The sequence below is a fragment of the Lates calcarifer genome, linkage group LG16_LG22 (assembly GCF_001640805.2).
Source record: "Lates calcarifer isolate ASB-BC8 linkage group LG16_LG22, TLL_Latcal_v3, whole genome shotgun sequence".
Classification (NCBI taxonomy): Eukaryota; Metazoa; Chordata; class Actinopteri; family Centropomidae; genus Lates; species Lates calcarifer.
The window spans coordinates 3,368,203-3,390,407 of NC_066848.1; the positions used below are offsets into that span (position 1 = coordinate 3,368,203).

Here is a 22,205-nt window from a genome sequence, read left to right on the forward strand (position 1 = left end):
GATGGGTGATACAGACATGAGTGTATCAACTGTTAACTTCATATTTCTCCCCTGTGCTGATACTGTTATAAGCCGAGGAGAGTCAGTGTGCCATCCTGTCGCCATGCCAACCGGTGGCAAAACTAGTGGGGCTTTTCGGGCGTGACAGATGAAAATAATCTTTTCTTTATATAATGGGACAAGACATCAAGCGGCAGAGCCTCCTCCTGCGCCGAGTGGAACCAGAGCACTGGGTGATATTACTACTTCCTGTAAGTCTGCAGGAGGCTGCTGTCATTGGCAGGCCATGCGAATAAAATTGGCACTAAAAAACCCATAAAAGAAGAGAGCCACTCTGTTAGTCCCCGATACGTGCTGCAGTATATTTGGTGTTGAGGGAACCTCACAAAAGGCGTTCACAGAGAGCCCGCATCGGAAAATTCATGAGCTCAGTCTCCCCTCACACCAGTGATCTCAGCAGGCGCTAAACATCGCTGATTGTTGCCAAGGACCCCGGCCAAAATCGAAGAGGCCACTCATTCATAATGCAAGCAGAACTGAGACACTATTGAAAGATGATGAGAATGTGATACTGGATGTTGCAGAGAGGCCATCTGCTTCCTAAAGGTCAAAATGCCCGTTCATTAGCCTAATGAAGAAATAATTGCTGCTGCTAAATGGATGTAAAGTCGATCAAAAATGATGAATCTAATGATTATAATCAGTGATGTAGGCAAACAAAGCAAATGGAGCAAGCATATCTCACACTGATGCACAATTCGCGATGATGAAGTTATGGGTTTTAATGAGCTTGCAGAAGTTAACGACAGCAAGGTGTTTGGATTTGCTGCTGCATTATAAGCATTTACACAGCTCTCTAATTGAAAGTGAATAATGCAGTAATTTCTTTGCTGCCTTGTAACAATAAAAGCGCCCAACATCTGTGAGGCCTTCGTGTTGTCAAACAAATTAGAGGCAGCTCCGTGCTAACGCAGCACCACCGGTATGCGTGTTATAAAAGCCCACGCATAATAAGGCAGAAGAGAAATTGTGTGTCTTTGTAATTGAGTTGAAGGCACTGACTGTGATTAATGTGTTTAAGCTCGGCTCGGGCTGTTTGAGTGCAACAGCACTGCAGGTAACACAAACACACTGTCAGCATATGCAGACACTCGCATTGTATGAATGTATCTGAACCGAACAGCAGCCCGGCAGCATGGCTAATGGAGGAAGAGGGACAGGCTGATATCTCAGACAGACACTCAATAACCCATGATGCTTTAAGGCTGTGGGATCACAAAGCATAGCAGTAAACAGACTGCAGCTGGCACGGCGTAACATATTGCGGGGCTACGCACGAACGCACAACAAAAGGAATCATTTGACAAAAAATTGGCTGTGTGTACAAAATCTGTGCTTGGGTGGATGTATATATTTCAGTTCTGGGTGCTGAATTGCTCCGACTGAAATGTTAGACATGCTCACTGTCATTATAACTCAAGTCAAACTCAGTAAACAGAGTTTGTTTAGACGAGACTCAAAACTTATTTTGCTGCGGGCTGCAAAATAACATTTTGTAAGAGGCCCATAAAAGAGGAATTCTCCCAAAACTGTGCAGCCATAGAAACCCTACAACACCATCTTAGTTTGCCGTGTTAGCATGCTAATGCTTGCTAATTAGCACAAATGATGGAAATGTCATTAGTTTTGCAGGTATTTAGCCGTAAGCTATCCCTAGCATGGCTAAAAACAAACAGATGTAAACTAATTTTTGAGCTTTACTTTGTTTGCAGTGGACGTTGAAGTCATATAACCAACACTATGAAAACCAGCAGTATGGATTTAAAAAAAAGAAACTGATTGATGCAGTGGTGGGAGCTATTTTAGCAGTAGCTCAATCAACTTCTCTTTGTTTTTGCGGCAATTCTTAGGAGTATGGACGCTATGATACTCCTGACAAATTCACAATGGAACGACATCCTCTACTGAATCACAGGAGGAAAAAAAAAGAATACTGCCAAAACTTCAGAGACCAAAACCAGGAAACATTCTCCTGGGTCCACTTAACCACTACACTGCTCTCAATCATTCAGACACTCTTTAGAAGAAGAGCTGTCATACGTTCCATCATGTCCTCAACAGAAGCACCCTGAAAGAGGCAGAGTCATGAATAAATCATATATGTCCTCGCCTTTACTATTGGCACTCCATTAAGAGGAAATTTCATTTGTTTAATGGCACAGAGTGACGGTATTTTGATGTGCACTTCAGTTGTTGGACAGGTATGCACAGTTGAGTTTGGCTCGGCCATGAACCTGCACAGAGGTGACGCCAGAGTGGGAGCAGAGTGAAGAAAGGATGGACGGTGGAGATGAAGCAAAACACAAAAAAACACTAATTAAATGTGTTAAAGTGGAGCCATGAGGAGCTGACAACTTACTGCGTTCATCACAGACTGCCAAATTACCTGACTGCTACAGAATATACCGCCTGCATACTAACAATAGCATTAAAGGGATACTTGGAAGAATCAAGAGGAACTCACGCTGAGGCTGCCTCCACATTCGAATGTCCTCACTCCTGGGGGTCATTTACTCATCTCATTCAGCTCTTCAATTATTTATTTGTAAATTTAGTATTACTCCAGATCTCTCTTGGGAGACGAAATTATACTCTCAGCAGGGAATCAGACCTCTGGCTATAATGGGTTTGGTATTCATCAAGATTCGTGCCAATGGCAATTAGGGACGTAATGGCTCCCAGGCCAAAAATCCCCCACACCACAAAGTACACTGGGTGGGGACACTCAACAAGCTGAAGCTGTGTAGTTCAGCTGAATGTATGTAGATAGAGTAGGTGAACAATGTGTTGCTTTGGAGCTCATTCCATTGTTATAAGATGACACCAGTGTCATAAGCATGTGCTAGGAACGCCTCAGAAACCAAAAGGATGGCCATCTCGACTTTGAAGTAGACAGTAATTTCTAATCCCCTCTAGCCAAAGAAATGGTAATGTGCTGTTTGTGGGCTATCAGTTTCCAGCTAGCGTGTGCCAGCCCCTTATTACCAAAAAGGATGACAGTTTAATGAGCCCCTTGCTTGGTGTCAGCAACACATTGTGAAATTGCGCCTGCTGCCATATTGTGTGCGCCCACTTGAGCATTTGAGCACGCCACACAACCAATCATTAACGTGCCGTCTCTTCCCCACATTTGTGACGTGTTACCCACCTGATTCCCAGTCCTTTGTTTAGCTGGAGCATTTGCATGTCACTAGTTTCCCAGCCTCTATGTCCTGGAGAGCTGCATTATATTCTTCGGATGTGAACTTGAACATGTCTTTGGTGGTTGTCAGGGAAGAGATTAATGCTTTTCCTGGTTGTTTAGCAAGTCACGGTGCTCAGGACTGTACTTCAGCAACAAAAATCAGGCAGGTGAGTTGAGATTCATGCACACAGGTGGAATGAAAAGAAACATAACTGGTTTTGCAAGTGAAAAGAATTGATTTCTGCTGCAATAATATCAAATTATGGAAATCACATGAACAAAAATACCAAGTCCATGCATTACCATGTACCCCATAAAGACTCGATGCAACTCACCCTCATTGTAACAATGAAAGGGTGCCCCCTAGTGATGGCAGAGGGTGCATTCATGACAAGACAATGGCTCAACACCAAAGGTAACGCTGCAGCCAGGTGTTAACATATCTAGATAACAGCGTATGTTAAATGGCTGATTGTGCCCCTTGGGGTTGCAGCAGGAGACCCGATCCAGAGCTCCAGTCCCTCACAGCCTGCTCTGGCTCCTGTCACTTCACCATTCCCTTTTCCCTCTCTGTGCTCAGTGCCTCAGAGAGTGAAGTGACCTTTTTTAGAAATCTCCCAGTGAATGATGGACTAGAGAGAGTGGCACTGCAGGTGGTGCCGTCAAAATCCATTTATCTCTCTGCCAGCGCACCTCAACCCCTAAAAAGCAAACCCCTTCTTTAAGCAGCGTTCAGATCTCCTCTAGCTGAAGAGAGCGAGTGTGTGTGTATGTGTGTGTCTGTGTGTGTGAGCGCTTATACATCATGTCTGCACTGAGTGGCTTGGAGGTAATTGGCTACTTCACACAATCTAGAGCTCATTTCCCCTGCACACCACCACCCCTCCTCCACCTCCACCTCCTCCTCCTCCTCCTCCTCCTCTTCCTCCTCTTAACAGCTGCCAATCCTGCTGGTAATTCATTTGATGCCAAGTCCCCACTGACAGCAGATCACTTCTCCTTCATTTGGGAGAAAAGTCATAGTCCGTTGATGTCCTCCCAGCGTGGAGCAACATCAAGAGAGGACTTGTCTTTCAAAGAGCTCTCATGATTCAAATTTGAATTGCTATTTAAAAGGTGTACTCAGAGAAAGAGAGGCAGCTTTCAAAACAAATATAACAAATGTTTTCTTGTCTCAGTGGGCAGGTGAAAAAATACAGCACTGTTCTCTCAGATTACGGTGTATTTATTTTACATTTTTTAATTATTTGTTGTCCTTATTAATGCTCTTTATTACACTAATGAGGATGATTTGTTGCCTTTAGTTTGCTACTACTGCAAAACAATTCATGGGCACTGGTCTCAGTGACTCACCGTGCTGGGCCTCCCTCTGCTCCAGCTCCTGCCTCAGCTGCTGCCGCTGCTCCTTCATCCTGGCCAGCTCCTGGCTGCTCCCCGAGCTGAGGCTGTGCAGCCTCTTGGCCAGCGCCTCTAGCCGGTCGCGCTCCAGGTACACCGCCTTCATCTCAGCCTTCAGCTCCTTGGCGCTGCTGAAATCGTTACCTGGACCGGCGCAGCACAGGAGGACATTAGGCTTACACTGCCTATTAATGTGCGCTTCGATCATTAATGGCATAATTAAGCAGGGCTAATGGCAGGCTATTCGAGTAAATGAGGTAAATAAAAGACATGAAATGTAGGCATGGGTGCACTGGGGTGTGGGTGAGTGGACACATACCTGAGATGGCTGCCAGTTTGGCTTCATGCAGAGCCAAAAGCTGCGTTTCAGTCTCACTGACTTTCCTCCTCAGGCTGCTGCCCAGCCTTTGACTCATGACCACCTGGGGAGAGGAGGAGGCAGAGGAGAGGGGGGGAGGGTGGTAACTAACAAAACCTTTGCAGACACATGGATCCCACAGGATCCATAGCTCATTTCCAATTCCGCTTTCATTTTCTTCTTGACGCTCATTCTTACAAGACCGTACAGATTCATTTCTGCCCTTCTACACTCGCCCCGCTTTGAATACACAGCAGAGCATCAACGCCGATGTGTTACCTTGTCTATAACCTTTAAAAAGAAAGAGAGTGTGTCTCCTTTCACGTGGACAGACAGGGAAATGTGAAATCTCCATAAAAGATGCCATTAGAATGTCAGAGAGGAAAAAGGCCCTGAATGTCACAGGCCTGATGGGGATGCAGCACCTCAGATCCACAGTGCTCACAGAAGAGTTGATGGCTTCAGATACAGCCTGTCTGGCCCCCATCTGCCCTCACTCTGCCCTTTAAACCTCTGTTCTTTCCAATGTATTCACTTTGAGCTACAGCCAGATACAATCCCCACGATGCGCTTCCTTCTTTTGAGGAACTATTTTCACTGCTCAAAGGGATATTGAGCCGGATTTTCTGACGCATTTTCTTCTTGAATCTGACACAGTTTTGTGCAACACTTTGAAAAGGCTGTCAAATAGGTTGGTATTTCTGAGGCAGAACATCTCCAGGGAGTTTTCTTCCCACAGAAATATAGAAAACAGTTCTTTCAAACAGGCCTGCATAATTTTATTTCACACGCGACATGAACTGGAAGCTGCTCTGGAGTGCCTTTCAAACTGTAGAAATTCTGACACCAGTGATTTAATTTCAAAACACCTGGCTATTTGTCAATTTTGAAAAAGTCAATAGAGAAAGTGAAAGTTACTTTCATGGCAGCAATCATTTTGTCACAGCAGGTGTGCCATTTTCCACACGGTGGATATCGCATTCAGGAACAAAACCTTTCATTTCAGCTGAACAATGGACAAACTTGTGATTGTGGTAAAAGTGTCACTTTGTGGAAAGCCTATATATATATATATATATTCCTCTGAGATACAGTGGTAGCACCAACCGGCCATCTGATGATGACTTTCAAAGGACATAGTGACGGTATCAAGGTCTTTACAGAGCCCCCTGTCCCCTGTTGTCCCCGCCCTTAAAACCACCACTTCTTATAGATTTCTGCTGCTTCTGCCTTTTTCCATCTGCAGAGATCTATGTATAGAGATCAGTGAGAGGGAAAAAGCAAACCCCTGAGAAGCAGAGAGTGAACTCCAGAGACACAACACATACAAAACTGAAGCATGCAAAGCCATTCACACACAGAAATACACCACTGACATGCACAGAAAACCCACTGAATTCACAACTTTACTTCAGTTGCTTATTTCTCATTAGAAATGCACAGAAAATCAAGTAGCTGAATTTTCTACAGCGTTGTACAGTTTTACAGAAGATTTTTTAGGAGGATTTATTCAAAATGACGTCTCCTGCTGTAACCTACAAACTGCAGAGAGTTCACTGCCTTGTCAAATAGAAACAAGCTCATGAATGTAGACATTAACATTTCATATGCATATTTAACACATCGAAGCTGGCACACAACACAAACTGTCTATTTTGACTTACTACTCATTAGATATTCATACACATTCAATCATTGTTGGCATGCTGAGGGGAGGCTGAGCTGCTATGGATTAAATCAGGTCAGAGGAACAGTGGCTTACTTTAGCTGTGGCTTCTTTGATGGACAGATTCATCGCCTGCTCCTGCTCCTGGAGCCTGAAAAAAGGAAAATTAAAATGTAATTTCTTTCATCTGGGGTTATTTTGCATCTATGTCTGGCTTGCTAAACACAGACTGGTTTGCCTACTATCAAGAAAAGCAATTATAACTTTTATAAAGAAATGTCTGCAGGTCACCAGGACAATGGTAGGGGAAACACTGCTTTTGGTTTATTTAGTGTTGATTGGCGGTACATTATTTCTACTCATAACACTTATATTTAGTCAACTTTAAGTTCAGTTAATTCATCTTAAGTTGTTCTCTCTCTGTTTTGGGTTTAAAAAATGGCCACCTAAATACAAGAAGTGCCAATCAGGCTATACCAACTGACCAGGGTTATTTAGTTTAGATATTTTGTGTACTTGTATCGGTTAGGTTTGTTATTTGGGTACTTTTGACTTTACAAAGGTCAGTACAATGTTTATTTCATCTTATAGATTAACTGTCCTATTTGGTTTCTTTTGTCATTAGTGTTTTATGTTTTCCCTATTGTCTGTAATTGGTCTCATTCTCTATTTGTAACATTAGTTGTTTTGTTAAGTTGCTTTGTAACACAGCCTGAGTGTAGTTCTGTTCATTTGATTAGGGTTAATTGTTTGTCTTTTTGTAACTTGATTGTTCTCATTTTTTGGGTAAATAAAGCTCAAAATCCACCTGTGACTCCTCATATCTCACAGCTCAGAGGTGTGGGTTGGACAGCTAAACAATGAGATGAAAGGCCACAGGTATTCTCCAGTACCTCCTCTAGTTTAGATGCCTACTATGTCTACAGGATAATAATCCTGCACAATAGTTTCCTAAAATTATTTTGGAATTATTAAAACTCACTGAAGGCAGTCGAGCTAATAATAAAGATGTGAGCCACAGTATAAATCTGTCATTTCAGGTTGACCTGTGACTGACAGCTTTTATTATTCTTACAATAAAGCAGCTTCCATGATAACAAAGAAAGAGAATAACAAATCTGTTCTCATTGACTGGCTCATTAGATCTAAGCATCTAGATGAATACTTCAGATATCAAGGGTAAATGTTGTGTTAGTAATGTTGTATGTAAACATGCAAACAGGACAAACCATTAAGGGCACATTATTTGTTGACAATGATATAAATCAATTACTAGAGGGGAGAAAAAGAGCAGAAAATCCATTATACACAACACAGTCACCTTGAGAGAGTCCAAATCATCTCATATCATAAAAATCAGTTTGCCCTTTATATGTTATTCAAGCTGATGCTCAGGCTGAGTCAGAGTAAAATGTCTCTGAACATCAGTGTTACAACATCCTTTTTTTGGGGGGATGCAGTTGCTCGGGATAGTGTGGATTTCTTCAATCCAGTAACTGTAAGAAAATACACCTTGATGCGAGCGAGAAAAGTCCCGCGTTATTTGGAAAGGGAACTGCAACACAATCACCGTGATGACCCAAAGCACGCCACCCGGAGATGTGCAGCTGAATATCCAATCTGAGGTCGCAATTTCAATCAGCAGCGAGAATAAATGCGTTCCAGTTGGGGTGAGAATGTGTCAGATATCAAATTATGCCAGTGATGGTGGGTCACGCCACCGAGGAGGCGATAAGTACAATTTACATGTCTCTCTAACGAGTGGCAAGACAGAGAGGCTTTCCACAGTGCTCCCTCTCACGCTATTAACTTCAGAGGATATGATGCAAAGTAATCATTTGCATCTGAGAAAAACCATTAAAATTCAAAGCAGGTTCAAGCAGGTGTGAGGGAAGAGGATTGAGGGCACAGGGGATATGAGGGATGAAGAAAAAATAGCTATGGCTGCTTGATACATCCTCTTTGACTCTGAAAATAAACAAATTGTTTCTCATCAAGTCTTACAAATTAGTGCATGACATTATATTAATTTGGGATGTGCTCTTGTCTAAGAAGACATACAGTCAATTTCCACTGGATCAAGAACCAGATGTCATCAAAAATTGCATGTGCACCCTCCCAAAAATCCAAAAGTGTGTGTAATTTTAACTATTTTCTGATGTCAAAATACTGTATATCAGTATCTAACATTAAGTGTCTTCTCTGCAGTTATTTGAGATGTTAATTTGGTAGAAACATGACTCAGTTATACTTTCTGGCACAAAACAAGATGGTCCTGCTGTTAGGATTTATTCAGAACACTACTTGGTTTGTTAAAGAGTGAATGAAGCTGGGAGGCAAAGATTTAGAGAAACAGAACACATCCTCAACCAAACCAGCTAATTTAATGATATGAAAATGCATGACATGATGCAGGGGAAAACAGTCATGGACTGATAACTGTTGTGGCGTCACTACTTGCTCGCAGCTCTCTAGCAGCCCCACTAGGTGAGTAGTGGTACTGCAGGAAGTATCACACTTGTTCACTGCTTGATAGGGGGTGAATGAATTTGAGAAAATATGGGACTTAAACTTTTTTTAATGTTGAATATATGGACCAGAGCACTGCATGTGTTCAGCTTACAAAAAAGTTCTCGACCGGTAAGCAGAACCCGTGTCAAGGCCCCGTCAGCAAATTATTTCCACAGTTATGGTGCTCAGGCTCAACCAGTCAAAGTTTCCTTCAGTAACCAATAGGAAAAACTGTCATACAAAAAGGTGTAAAATGCAAATGTATAAAGTGTGAATATGTTTCTTCACAGAACAGCTCAGAGTGCAATTTGACATTTCCATTTTCCACATAACATTTACACATTTTCTCAACTACACCGGACTATGCAGAGCAGAAACCCTCTACTGGACTCGAATATTTGACCTATAACAGCCAGACAACATAAGAATCTGTTAAATTATTCTGTAACTATGTGATGCTGACCTGAGCATGGAGGAAGGCAGAGAGACAGAGATCTGCATGCGGTTTTCGGAGGTGACGAGGTCCTGCAGGGTTCGGCTCATGTCACGCAGCTGGGCCACGGTGCAGCTCCTCAGCACGGAGCCCTCCAGCTCCTCAGCCTCCACCTGCTGTTCCTCCTGCTGGATCTGCTGCTCCAGGCATCGACTGCGGTCCCTCAGCTCCGCCAGCCTCTGCTCCAGCTCGGTTATCTCCTCCTGCACAGATTTCAACACTTTCATTTATGATGCCGGTTTTACTCACCTCAGTATGTTTAGCACTACAGTATATACAAGTATATAACCTGAAACAGCACCAAACTTCAGTAATTCTGTCATTAACTTCAGCATTATTATGTAGCAATATAAGTTTTATATTATATGGATTAAAAATGTGTCTTCACTCTTAAGACATTTTAAATTTAAAATTAATGACAACTCTGACAGCTATTTTAGAAATGTCATTCATTTTTCATGTGTGAGACAGAAAGGCAGGGTACATCAAACAGGCTTGAGTCACACATGTGACACAAAGTGCCAGAGATCACCATTTTAAGCTTTCATAACGTAACGCGAGCCGAATTTACCTCTACCACCTGTTTCTCTCGGATCAGACGATCTCTTTGATGAGATGAGTCGGACCGCTCCCCTGCTTCAGGCTCTGCACCCTCCCTGCCAACCAGCCACAAAAACACACAGTCATTAGTGTTTTAACATTTTTAATCATGGCTTTTCTAAACTATATTTTCCAGACCTTTCATTCACATTTCAAAATCTGAGACTCTCAGATACAGGTACATACAGAAAACACAGTCACACAGTATTTCTGTTGTGGGTTACATTTGTTCAGGATACCCTCTGTAGGGACCCCACCTGATTCCCTTTCCTGTTACAGGAGCTATTTTTGACATCCCTCAGTCACAGAGTGCTCTGTCTCACAACATTACAGCGGAGGAAGGAGCAGGACGATTATCACAAGTCTTTTAAACTCAATTAAGCTGCTAAAATACAAATTTCACTAAGAGCTAAACAATCTGTTGACTTCAGTACTGCAAAGCCAGCAGAACTGTGCTACTATTAATCATCATGCAATGGTTTCAGACTGTGATTCAACAACGATATAAGGTTATTGCATTAAACAAGTACAGAAAACCAGCACCAATTATAGTCTGTCATCATTTTTTTTTAAACCATCAATTCAACCACTTTTCATGTTACCTTTCACTTTACTGAGATTAGCATCAGTGTAAATATCTGTGGCAGAAGAAAGAGTCAGATCTTTTATTTAAGTAAAAGCAGCAATATCACAATGTAGAAACATTTAGTTACAAGTAAAAGCCTTGCAACCAAAACTTAAAACCTAAAACCTAAGTTAAAGAAAAACAAAGTGCTGACATCAAAATATACCTAAAGAACCAGAAATAAAAGTTCCCATTTCAAAATAATGTCAAGAATAACTAATTATAATTACTAATGTATGAATGTATGTTTGACTATGTTTAGCTGCAACAATTAGTTGATTAATCAATCAACAATCTGTGTTAATACATCACAATTTATCTGTTCATTGTATTTTGTTTTATTAAACTGGATTTACAAAGAAACTAATAACTAAAGTGATCCTTTTCTTCTGGGTGTGACCAGTGAGAGTTGTGTATTCACCACTAATGCATCATGGAATCAATGCTGTCATGCTGTTGGGTGACTGACCTGCGCTGGCTGCATTCTGCCCTCTGGAGGGCGCTGTGCACCACCTGTCTGAGCCGCTCCAGGAACCGAGCCACGCTGGGCTGTCTGGAGGGTAAACCCAGCTGCAGAGCTCCCCGCTCCCTGCACAGCTCCTCCAACTTTTTCCCAAAACGCTCGGCTGAAAACACACACACACACTCTGATTAACATGCAGCATCATGCACAGATAAGTTGAGATACTAGAAGCAAAGTTCAAGTCTGAAAGTTGATACAGAAACTTCTCTGCATACAGGTACTGCTCTGTTGTGACTGTACAGGAAGCACATTACCACATCAGTCATAACATCTATGGAGCCTGCACTCATTACCAAAGTATCCCTGGAAGTACTAGAAGGCACTTAAAGGGAGCAAACTGACAAGACATCATTCTCATTCTATGAAGAAACTTTAATTTCTTGACCCTGCAAACACACATGTTGGCCTCATGGTTAAAGCTGAAAGTGATAAAAAATCTAAGGGCAAAACATCCAGAAATTAGAAAATCTAATCAACTTTATTTCCCGTTTATAACATTTCATGGAAAGTTGTTTGTTCTTAAGCTTTTCAGGCATCCTGCTGACAGAAAGACAGAAAATGAGGGTAACGGGTGGGAAACCTCCCCGGTAGAGTTTAAAATGTCAGAGGAGGGGTCTGTGATGTACAGTATCAAAAGGCAGACAGAAAACTTAACAAGACACACTGACCCACATAATTACTGCATCTAAATAGTTCAAGGTCTACAGGACCAAGATGACCAACAGACAGCAGATGTTGGTATTTATTTCTGTCACAAGGGCCAAGAAATGGGTCAGACCACAGTCATCATTTGAAAATAAACTTTCCTCAGGCCTAGCTAGAAAAAAAAAATCAGGTCAAGCAGGATCTTAAATGGATGCAATTTCTCCTGGACAGAGATGAAGAAAAAAAAAAAGAATCCAGATTAAATTTGGGTTTGGTTTGAGGAGATGCTGGTTCGTTCCCATCCAGTCTTCAAAGTTAAAACATCAAAAGCTAAGCGTGGAGGATGAAACATGAATTAGCTTGAGAAGCCGCAAGGTTTTCCTTATGAATAAAGTGGAATTTGTTTCAGCTTTTGCAGCTTTTGTTGGTTTTAGTGTTAGGTTTTACTTGGCCGACTTATTTGATTAGTTTAGCACTTTTAAGTACAGACACAGGGCGAAAGACACAAGATTAGACTCTGTTCAAACCTTTATCTTAACACAGACATAGTGACTCAACTAACCCTCATACCAAGAATATAATTATATTATTTCTATAATCTTCTAGTAATAGACACCACGCACACATAAGCCAAAAATACATAATGAAATCAAAATGTCTGCAGTATGTTCAGTGCGGTATGTGTGTCAGAGTCTGTAAACAACAACTTATTTCTTTAGCGCTAATTAATGTGCGGCCTCCTGCCCTCACGTGCTTCATCACACATCTCAGTATGATCCAAAAGTAATTCAGTTAGCAATTAATTCAATAAAGGCAGCTGGACGGCCTCCCATCTCTTCCTGTCATCTTAAAAACAAATGTCAAACCCTGACTGAACATGCCAGTGAATCTTCAATACAAATGAAAGTGACCACATGTTAAGATACTTCTGTTTTTTCACTACTCAAACAGTTAATTTTCACTTTATATTGACTTCTGTCCAAATTGTCTTGATTGAAAATCAAATAAATTATTCAAAAAATAAATTTTGTTTAAAATAATGTCAACAGAACAGCAGGGAAAACATGGCAGAAATTCAAGTCACTGTAGTTCGAGGAAAGAGCTCTTCAATCCATTCACAGATACAGTGTCTCATCATCCAAATCTGAAATGACCTACTTATTAAACCAAAGGCTCAGCTGAAAGTCTTAGTTCACCTGCGTCATAGTCATCATCCAAAATGGCCTTCTGCTGGAGTCTCTGCAGCTTCAACATCATGGACTCAATCTGACAGGGGGAGACACAATAGACAGAAGACAGAGCAGATTACCCAACAGTCCAGAGGGCGATACTCTTTAAACAGAAGAGAGAAAAAAAAATGTGTGGGTGCAATGACCGTCATTTCAAAGCGATACCAGGTCAGCAAGTTGAGGACTGGGTATGAAGTTTAAAACCTCATCAGCAGTCTGTCACAGACACTTTAAGGCTTTTCACTTGTTTAGTTTAGTATATAAATAACAAAATAACATTTCTACTTCATAAAATTATATGGTAATACAGAACATGATTTACAGGGGAATTTCAGTTTGCAAATCAGGTACCAATAAAGAATACTGTAATTATGTCTAGATAAAAATGGTGAGGACAGCCCACATACGCTAGTAAAGACTAGCTATGTTTGACCCACATATCTATTTTATTACACGACTTTATTATGCTGTAGGTTTTATATAAATATGAACCCATTTCTTGACTCATCTTTACTCCAAATCATAGTGTTTTCATCATGGGATGGATTATAAATCGTCACCAATTATATTTATTTTTCTAACCTTTCTCCAGTGCTTCTTTTTTTTCTTGTAGTTTTAGCTATTAGCTATTAGTCTTACCTCAAGAGTTAGATGAGAAGACTGACACCGCACACGTCTTCAAGCTAAATGTAAGGCTATAGGCAGAAGGTGGTAGCTTAGCTTGGCACAAAGACTGTAAATAGTAGGTGACTACGAATAGTCTGTCTTGTACAGATTAAAATATCACAGTGTAACATTTACAGGGGTCTATTGTCATAAATTGAATAAACAGACGTATGGTTTTATTAAACAAATAATTATTGTGTTTTCATTCGCTAAAATAGGCCACCCGTCTTCCTCGTCCGCCATTTTTAGATAAACGTCTTCCTCGTCCGCCATTTTTAGATAACTCGTCCTCCTCGGAGTCCGCCATATTTCTACAGTATTCCAGACCGGACAAACCGAGCGCCTTTCGCGTTTAACGCCGACGCCACCGCCTGTATACGGAAAATTAAGAAAGGCGGGAGTGCAGGCCAGCTATTGCCTATAGTTTTACAGATTAACACCAATACAATACACTATCTAAATACCGACACACTCGGAAAGGAAGGGGTGAGGGGATCATTCCATACTGGTAGAGTAAATAAACAACATGTAACATGTTAATTTGTGAAATTTAGAGTTGGTTAGTTGGCCGGTTGGAGGATTTTGTCATTTGGACAGAGCCAGGCTAGCTAGCTAATGTGTCCCTTGTTTGCAGTATTTATGCTAACAGTTAACAAGCAATTAACTGTGTTTGCCCTGGTGTTTTTTTGTAACTACAGCCCTGTATTTCATCCTCACCTTGGTGTGTGTGCGGTTGTTTTGGAGGCAGTCTTGCAGCACGCCTTCATACTTCTTCATCAGGTTGTCCCAGCCTTGGTCAGAGGGTGGCGTGGCACTCTCATAGCCGGAGGTGACAGAGGAGGCGGAGGCTGTGTCCGAGTCCACAGACAGCGAGGAGGTGATATCTATGTCCAGAGATCGGGAGTCGCAATCGGGCAGGTCGGGCGTTACCTCCCTGCCACCCCACAGACATTCCCGCCAAAACCTCGCACCTAATGACAGCTCCTCTCTCTCCGCCTGGCTGCCTGGAGCAGAGGGAGGCTGTGATTGGACAGGAGTTGAATGCTTTGAGACATGAGTTGCTGGTTTTGTTTGAGGTGAACTAGGTGCTTTTGCTGACTGATTAAGTGGTTCTGGTTCCCGGGCTGGTGTAGCAGTGGTTGGGACCTGGCTGGAGTTGAGCGACTGTTGGATGAAACTGAAGCTGGAGTTAAAGGAGTCCTGCGCTGAGGACTGTAGTGCCGGGCTCGAGCTTAACCTGAGTTCACTGTGTGGCAGTGAGGACGGACCCTGATGGCTGGGTGTGCTATTAGCGGCACTGCAGTCCACATAAGGAAGAGGAGGGGTAACAGAGCAGGTAGCACTCTTACTCTTCCAGGAGCTACATGTGAGTTTATCAGGCTGTTCCTGATTTATTAAGGACACGTTGACAGCAGGTGTGAGACTCATCCTCTGAGTGCTGTTTGTCTCAGTGTTGTCAGTGTGACGTCCAGATTTTCCATTCCTCATGCAAGTGGTCCTCCCTTCCTCCTCCTCTTCCTCCTCCTCCTCCTGTCCATTAGTAGTGCTCTGTAGTCTGGACTGCTCCCCTCTCATGTACCCCGGTCTTCGATGGAGCCTCTTACGGCCGGAGCTGCCAGCTGTCCCTGATGCTCTGCCACCTGTCAACGCAGAGATTAACCATTAAGCTGGAGAACACGGTCATGAGGAAGATAAAGAGTGAGCTCATAGAACTGGCACGATTAGCTGTGCAATCATGAACTACATCAGGGGCATGTGGTGCTAAATGTGCCAATTACACAAGAATGTTACAGACCATATCAGTGTGAGATCAACCAAACCAAAATGCCTTTCACCCAGTCCCACCCGTCTGTTCTTAAAGCTAACATAGCATCGCTAACTGAATGAAAAACAACTTGGGCAGCTGTGTGACATTTCCCAGGGTTCTGCTCCAGCTGTTGGGAAATACCAAAGCCACACAGTCATTTTGAGTTAAGGCACGCCTCTCAGTGGAGGACTGGACTAAATGAACAATATTTCCAGGAGATTACATCTGAATTTGAATATTTGAACAAAGCCATATTACTGTGGACTAGTTCTCAGACTGTGGGGCAGGCCAATCTAGGGTCAATCTAATTAAACAAAGCTGCAGTGATGCTAACAAGGCTATCAAGATCCAACTTGGCAAGATTTATTCAGACAGCACAATAGCAAGTTCAAATGTTGTGGGAATGCTACAACATGTTTCAAGTTTATGATTTTTTTTGAGCTGACAAATGCTCAACAACATGTCTTAGTGTGAGGAGGTGCCACCTTAAAACGTAGACAATGAGCTGAAAGATGCTAAAATGCTTCATAGGCCTGAGGGGAACTGCAGAGTCAGGTGATACTGTGGTTCTCCTTGTGACTCCTTTCACATATGTAAACAGTCATTTGATCTATTGTTAATGTAATACAATGTAATATTTAGCTCATGTTTTTGCAATTTACTTTGTGTAGGGGAAAACTTATATGATCACAACTGACCAGAGACTTTTGTTATACCTCTTTCTGTCAGGTTTGTTTTCTGTGTTTCAATGTATTGTGCTGCAGTTTCCCACAGCCCTTATTGTTGTCGTGCTCCGTGGAAGAGGGGCAAACTAATATCATCACAGTTGACCGGAGACCTTTGTTATTCCTGTTTCTGTCTGCTAATAAATGGAGAACTCCTCCAGAGAAAGCCATGGTGTGGGCCTCTATCAACATAACACACACAGTGTGCAGGACACCACTGGTTATTATTCTGTTCCTTCTGCTCTGTCCAGGTGCTGTACCTGATCAGTGATCAATGAGGGGCACCTGGCTGTGAATCAAGGATTCTCACACCATCTTATCCTAAGAAAAACCTAAGCATTAACCCAGCTAGAAGCCCCCCCCCCCTTCCTGGTGCTGACACAGGTGCATCTCATTGATTGGTGATCAGGTGTAGCACCTGTGTGTAGCTACAGGGAAGACAGGAGAGCACCAGGAACTCACACAGCTGTGTTGAAGCCATGTAATTCCTCAGTATTGTTAATGCATGCATTGTTTTACATGAAGATGGAGGGAATGTTTTTTCTTTCCTCCAAAGACGGGCATAACAGAAAAAGTTTGAGAACCACCACCCTGGAGAGAGACATGGCCAACCCGATAAATCGCCCGGCATAAACGGTATCAGATCTGAAAAGTGGAGCAGGACGATAAAGACCAGTTTGTGTTCGGAGCTGGACACCTGCTGCGGCGCCACATGATTAATACATATAATGTGTAGGATTCAGTAAAAGGAGCCTGGCGCAGAAATGTGGGGGAATCAACAGCCTCTTTGTGTACAGCTGTGCTGCTCCCTCATTCGCTTCTGGCTCTCAATTTTCTCTTCCTACTCACACACACACACTAAAGACACACAGAGACACACTGACACTTTTGTGCTGAAAACAGCGGGGGTAGTCATATTACTGTCATTGTAAAACCCCCTCCTAACAACACAACAATTTTTTCATTAATAAATATCCAACAGCACATATCTACATGCAAAGATATTGCACTGCTATGTAACACGTAATAATACTTGTGTGATTTCCACACAGTGTTTTACCTTCTATGTCTGGAGCTGTGAGTCAAGACAGGACAGCAAACAAACCACGACCACTACAAAGCAACCACAGCCCACTGCTCAACCCCCATGACCTCCAGTGATGTCACCCCTAAACCATCCCATGTGACCGGAGAGAAAGAGGCACAAAAAGACAGCACTTAAGGGAGAGATGGGATGTTAGACTGAGGATTCAGAGAGTTGCATCAGGGGTGTTCCCATTGTATGTAGTCCCCAATAAAAGCCTGCTGTCCACCGGGACCACCACCACTCTATAAAGCTCAGGTTACATACAGCTCCATTAGCGGTTCTTTGCAGACGTGGCCACTGTTCCATAACCAATTTAAGAAACCCAACACTCTCTGTAGGTACCGAACACAGCCGCACACCGTCCACCACCTGGTGCCATAGAGATTATAATATAGAGGCTTCCACTTCAGAGAGTCACAGAGCCCAGGAGCTGAAAGGAGAAGTGCTTACTGATAGAGAGAGTCACTGTATCCTCACTGTGCTTCGATTACACAAACGGCTCTTCCCAGTAAAGGGGAAGGAAATGCCTCAGGGCCCATTGTATGTGTGTGTGTGTGTGTGCCAATCAGAGGTATGTCATTTGCTGCTTCCTGTTGGGCTTTGTGCAGAAATAGTTTCCCAGGAATTCCGGGAAATAAACCAAAGGAGAACTAAAGTGGTTCAGCGCTGAGGACCAAATGATCCCCCGCTGAAACAATAGCAGCTTTCCCGCCGATGCTGATGCTAAAGAAGCTCTGCCCAAAGTCTGAGAAAATGAAGCGTCTCAGTCAGAAGAGGCGGCGAGAGATTATTTACCTTTGGAGATTAAACAGGGGCCCCCCTCAAGAGCCCTTAGGTTCAACACTGCATCCCATTGGTCGCTGAAAGTGTTTCAGCCAGAGAGCGGAGGAATGCAGAGGATCTCATAAATACACAAACGTTTGAGGAACAACCTCAGCCTCAACCCTGAGACACACACACTTACATCCACATGTCAGCAGCCTCCTGAGGAGCACCTCACCACTTGTGACCGACCACAACGGCAGAAATAGGGAAGTGAAAGTCAGTGATGACGAGTCTTGAACAATGTGTTTCTTTTTCCTTTTGACCATAAACATGACAAATGATGACCTAGAAGTGAAACTATCTATCTATCCCTCCATCCGTCTGAAAACAGAGAGGAAACTTAATTATAATGTATGACATCTGTTCTGAGACTGAAAACAGCTCCACGTTTCCTGTTTGGTCACATGAGGATCATAAACCAGCTGAATATGGTGGAGATCATGTAGAGGAGGTTCAGTGGTGAGAGAACAAGAATACACCACACAAACCCAGACTAAAGACTATTATATATCTTCTGTGCTGCAGCTAAATGCTAATCCACTGCTCCCCCTCTGTTTCTACACACCGCGCTGACCATCTCCAACAAAAACAAACTGATCCAGGATCACACACGTTGCCTCCAACACCCAGCCTCTCAGACATGAACGATACAGGAATTTAAAATGGAGGAGAGCTCACTTTGGCTGAAGTTTTGTCCCTCCTGCTGTAGTATTGTCTATGTATGCGATGTATGTATACATGTGCCATGCCTGCATGTGTATATGTGCTTAAATGTCATCCATATGTTGTGCTGTGGTTACCGTATGTTCATGTTGCAACTGTACAGGCTGTGAAAACAAACTTCCTGCAGGACAATAAAGACTATATCTACATCTGTATCTGTTACAGTATTCAGCTAACAGATACAAATCATTAGAAATGGCATTTCCACCACTGCCCTGCAAAAAAAACATCTTACTTTTGCTCACTGAAAATGTCCCAAATGCCAGAAGAGAAGTGAAAACATGACTTATTTCTGAGTAAAATGAAAGTATCTAGTCCACACAAATATACATAAGGAGAGCTGATAATCTAAACTGATTTACCATGTTTTCTGATCATAATATGATATCAAACTAAAATTTTAAGCCATAAAGAAACAGAATAAAATCACCTCAAGGCAGCAACACTATAATAAGTTCATCCCCCTGTGTCTTACAGAGAACAGGATAGACCCACCACCAGAACTAGATCACAGAGAACTACTGTGTGTAGCATAAATGTAAATTAGTTGTGCAAGAGAAGAACGTATCAGCATAAAAGTTCAAGTATTTCACAACTATTTAGTCACTTGCAACTCATCACCTATCTCCACTCCTCCATGAGACTGACTGGTGGGGGGGCTTTGACCTCTGTGACCTGGACGGCAGGGAACCTCCACAGACCCCCACTCTATTATTCAGTGACATTAAGCGTCACAGTGCACAACAGCAGGTTGACTAACAGGGCTTGTTGTGGATTAGACGGAGCAGTACTGTTGGATACAGTGTTTAAACACAGTCTGTGCTCTCTACTGTCGCTATTCAACATATTTTTCTTCTGTTTATTCTCCTCATCGGTGGCTAAGCCTTTATTTTCTTACCTAATTACCGAGTTTGGATATTTTAAAGTAAAGTGCAGCTCCTGATGGAAATTCAAAACCATCATCGTCTCTTCTGCATTAGATCCTCAGATCATTGTTTGGTTCATGTGAGGAAAACTGCTGTGGATAGTTTGAAAAACATCACTCTTTACCTTCCATAACTTCTCGGTGGTGAAGCAGAGAGTTGTTGTGACATTCCAGCCCCATAAGTCCAGCAAACATCTTTCCATCAAAATCCAAAAATACTGTTAGTAGCCAGAAGTCAAAGAGTGTCAGATCCCGGCGCTACATGGAGTTACATCGACCATGTTTTCAGAAGAAGCGGAGCCAGGCGACAGGACTGATCTCATTTCCGTTGTGGAAAAAAGTGAATCCAGACTTGTCATTTTTTTTCTCCGCCGCTTTGGAATAACGTGTGAACCCGGCTTTTACGCGCGCTTCTTAGTCCATAACAAACATTTCCTGGTGAAACAAAAGTATCGATCCGTGCGCAGCAGATTCTTGACAAAACAAGTGGGTTCAGTTGCGCTTGGACAGACGATCTGGAGAGAACAGATTTGTCTTCATGTCAGTTTTTCTTGTGAGGGGAAAAAAAAGAGTGGAAAAAAACAGAAAAACATCTCAGGTTGGTTGTTGTGGCTGGAGTTAGAGCCGAGATGAATCTGTGCCTCATCGATCAGTCGATCAGTAATCCGTTATTCGCTGCGCCCGTGCGTCGTCGTGCGTCGTGTTGGCGCAACGTGAGGAGCTCCTACGTGTTCAGGAATTTGACTCCAGACCCGGACTCCTTCAGACCGCCTCACAACCGCAGCAGGCAGCAGACTGTGAAGGCTGAGGCACACACATCACCGGATTAAACACTGATGTTGTTTGCACCTTTTATTTTTAGGACCATTACGATTACAGTGCTGTTAGTGGAGAAGAAAGTGGAAATTATGCCCTCTGACTGCCAGTAACTCACATTTTAACAAGATTTAAGGCTCAAATGCACATGACAGCCTGTGTATTATTATTGTTGCAGCAGTAAAACTTTTTAAAGGTGTAAAGATAATTTCTGGGGAGTTCATATGTCAATTAAATTAACATTACACTCAAAAAACATCAATTAAAATGACGTTATTCAACATAAATTTTAAACACATTTTAAATATGTAGGTCAAATGATTGTGTGCAAAAGATGCATGCACTCCAACACACCCTGGTGTCAATACAAAAGTGTCCCTTTGTCTATGCAGTGAGGGAATGATGAGAAGAGACCCCACATAGAGCGGAGTCTTTTCATCCTCCTCCCAAAATGCTCCATTCATTCCGCTTGGCAGGGCTGCAGACTGATGGACAAGACTCAGCGATGAAAAGCTCAGTTCAGCCGACACAACAGGAGAGAGTGAAGCCCCCTATACTTAACTCAGGCCTCACTGTGGAGGGTGAAAGAGCTGTGTGGCAGAGGGAATGAAATCCACAGCCTTGCATGTTCTGCAGAGTCAGATCACCTGCCCGGTATTAAAGATTAGAGGCTCTTAATGTTCTTTGGCAAACAAATCAGCTAACTGCCTGTCACTGGACAACGACTCAGAGCTGCAGCGTGTTTCCCCATGATTTATAATTAACACCACTGGCTTAGAGGAGATGTCTCACAACTTGTGTCAATTTAAATTACTTTTACTTCACTTTTTGTTCTCTCTAGTTAACATATACCTCATCCTATCTGTGCAACTCTCATTCTGTGGCGCACATAACAAGTGTCCAAATGACATTTGTCATTAGTCTCATCTTTTCACATTTACTTTTATAATTTTAAAATAGATTTGTGATGACATGCTTGTATTCAGACAGAAAAACCGTGGACAGTGTGAGAAACACAGGCATGGGATTGTGAAATAAAAACATTATCCAGTGATTTTCTCAGGGTCTCTCTATGGGGCTGCTTGACGTGCATGTGGAGCTTTCTAACACTGACATATTGACAGCTATTATATACACTTATATAGATTGAAATGAGCTTATAGTACAGAGTAAAAGGGCATCATTTTAAGTCATGACCCTACTCATCTGTTGTTTAATTCATCCACACAGCTGTATGATACAGAGAGTGTACTCTGCTTTCACCAGAAGATGTCAGACTTCACATAGATTTAGAGACACAGGTTTTGTTCCACACACAAGTCAGTTTTATTCATTGTAG

At 42.5% G+C, this 22,205-nt stretch overlaps 1 protein-coding gene across 5 annotated transcripts in view; it reads right to left on the reverse strand.

Moving 5' to 3' along the window:
- disc1 (DISC1 scaffold protein) overlaps positions 1-21,660 on the reverse strand; it is a 40,911-nt gene extending 19,251 nt beyond the window's left edge. The window contains exons 1-9 of one of the 5 annotated variants that reach the window (XM_051076522.1): positions 20,176-21,660; positions 14,676-15,598; positions 13,260-13,329; positions 11,365-11,521; positions 10,242-10,326; positions 9,641-9,873; positions 6,763-6,817; positions 4,962-5,064; positions 4,598-4,786 (exon numbers count right to left, since the gene is read on the reverse strand). In XM_051076522.1, coding sequence (XP_050932479.1) covers positions 4,598-4,786; positions 4,962-5,064; positions 6,763-6,817; positions 9,641-9,873; positions 10,242-10,326; positions 11,365-11,521; positions 13,260-13,329; positions 14,676-15,598; positions 20,176-20,245 — 1,885 coding nt within the window. In that variant the 5' untranslated portion in view covers positions 20,246-21,660. Of the gene's footprint in view, positions 1-4,597; positions 4,787-4,961; positions 5,065-6,762; positions 6,818-9,640; positions 9,874-10,241; positions 10,327-11,364; positions 11,522-13,259; positions 13,330-14,675; positions 15,599-17,550; positions 17,937-18,372; positions 18,575-20,175 lie in introns of those variants that run through there. The other 4 variants (XM_051076520.1, XM_051076521.1, XM_051076523.1 and 1 more) reach the window with 4 other exon arrangements.
- Between the last annotated feature and the right edge of the window lie 545 nt (positions 21,661-22,205).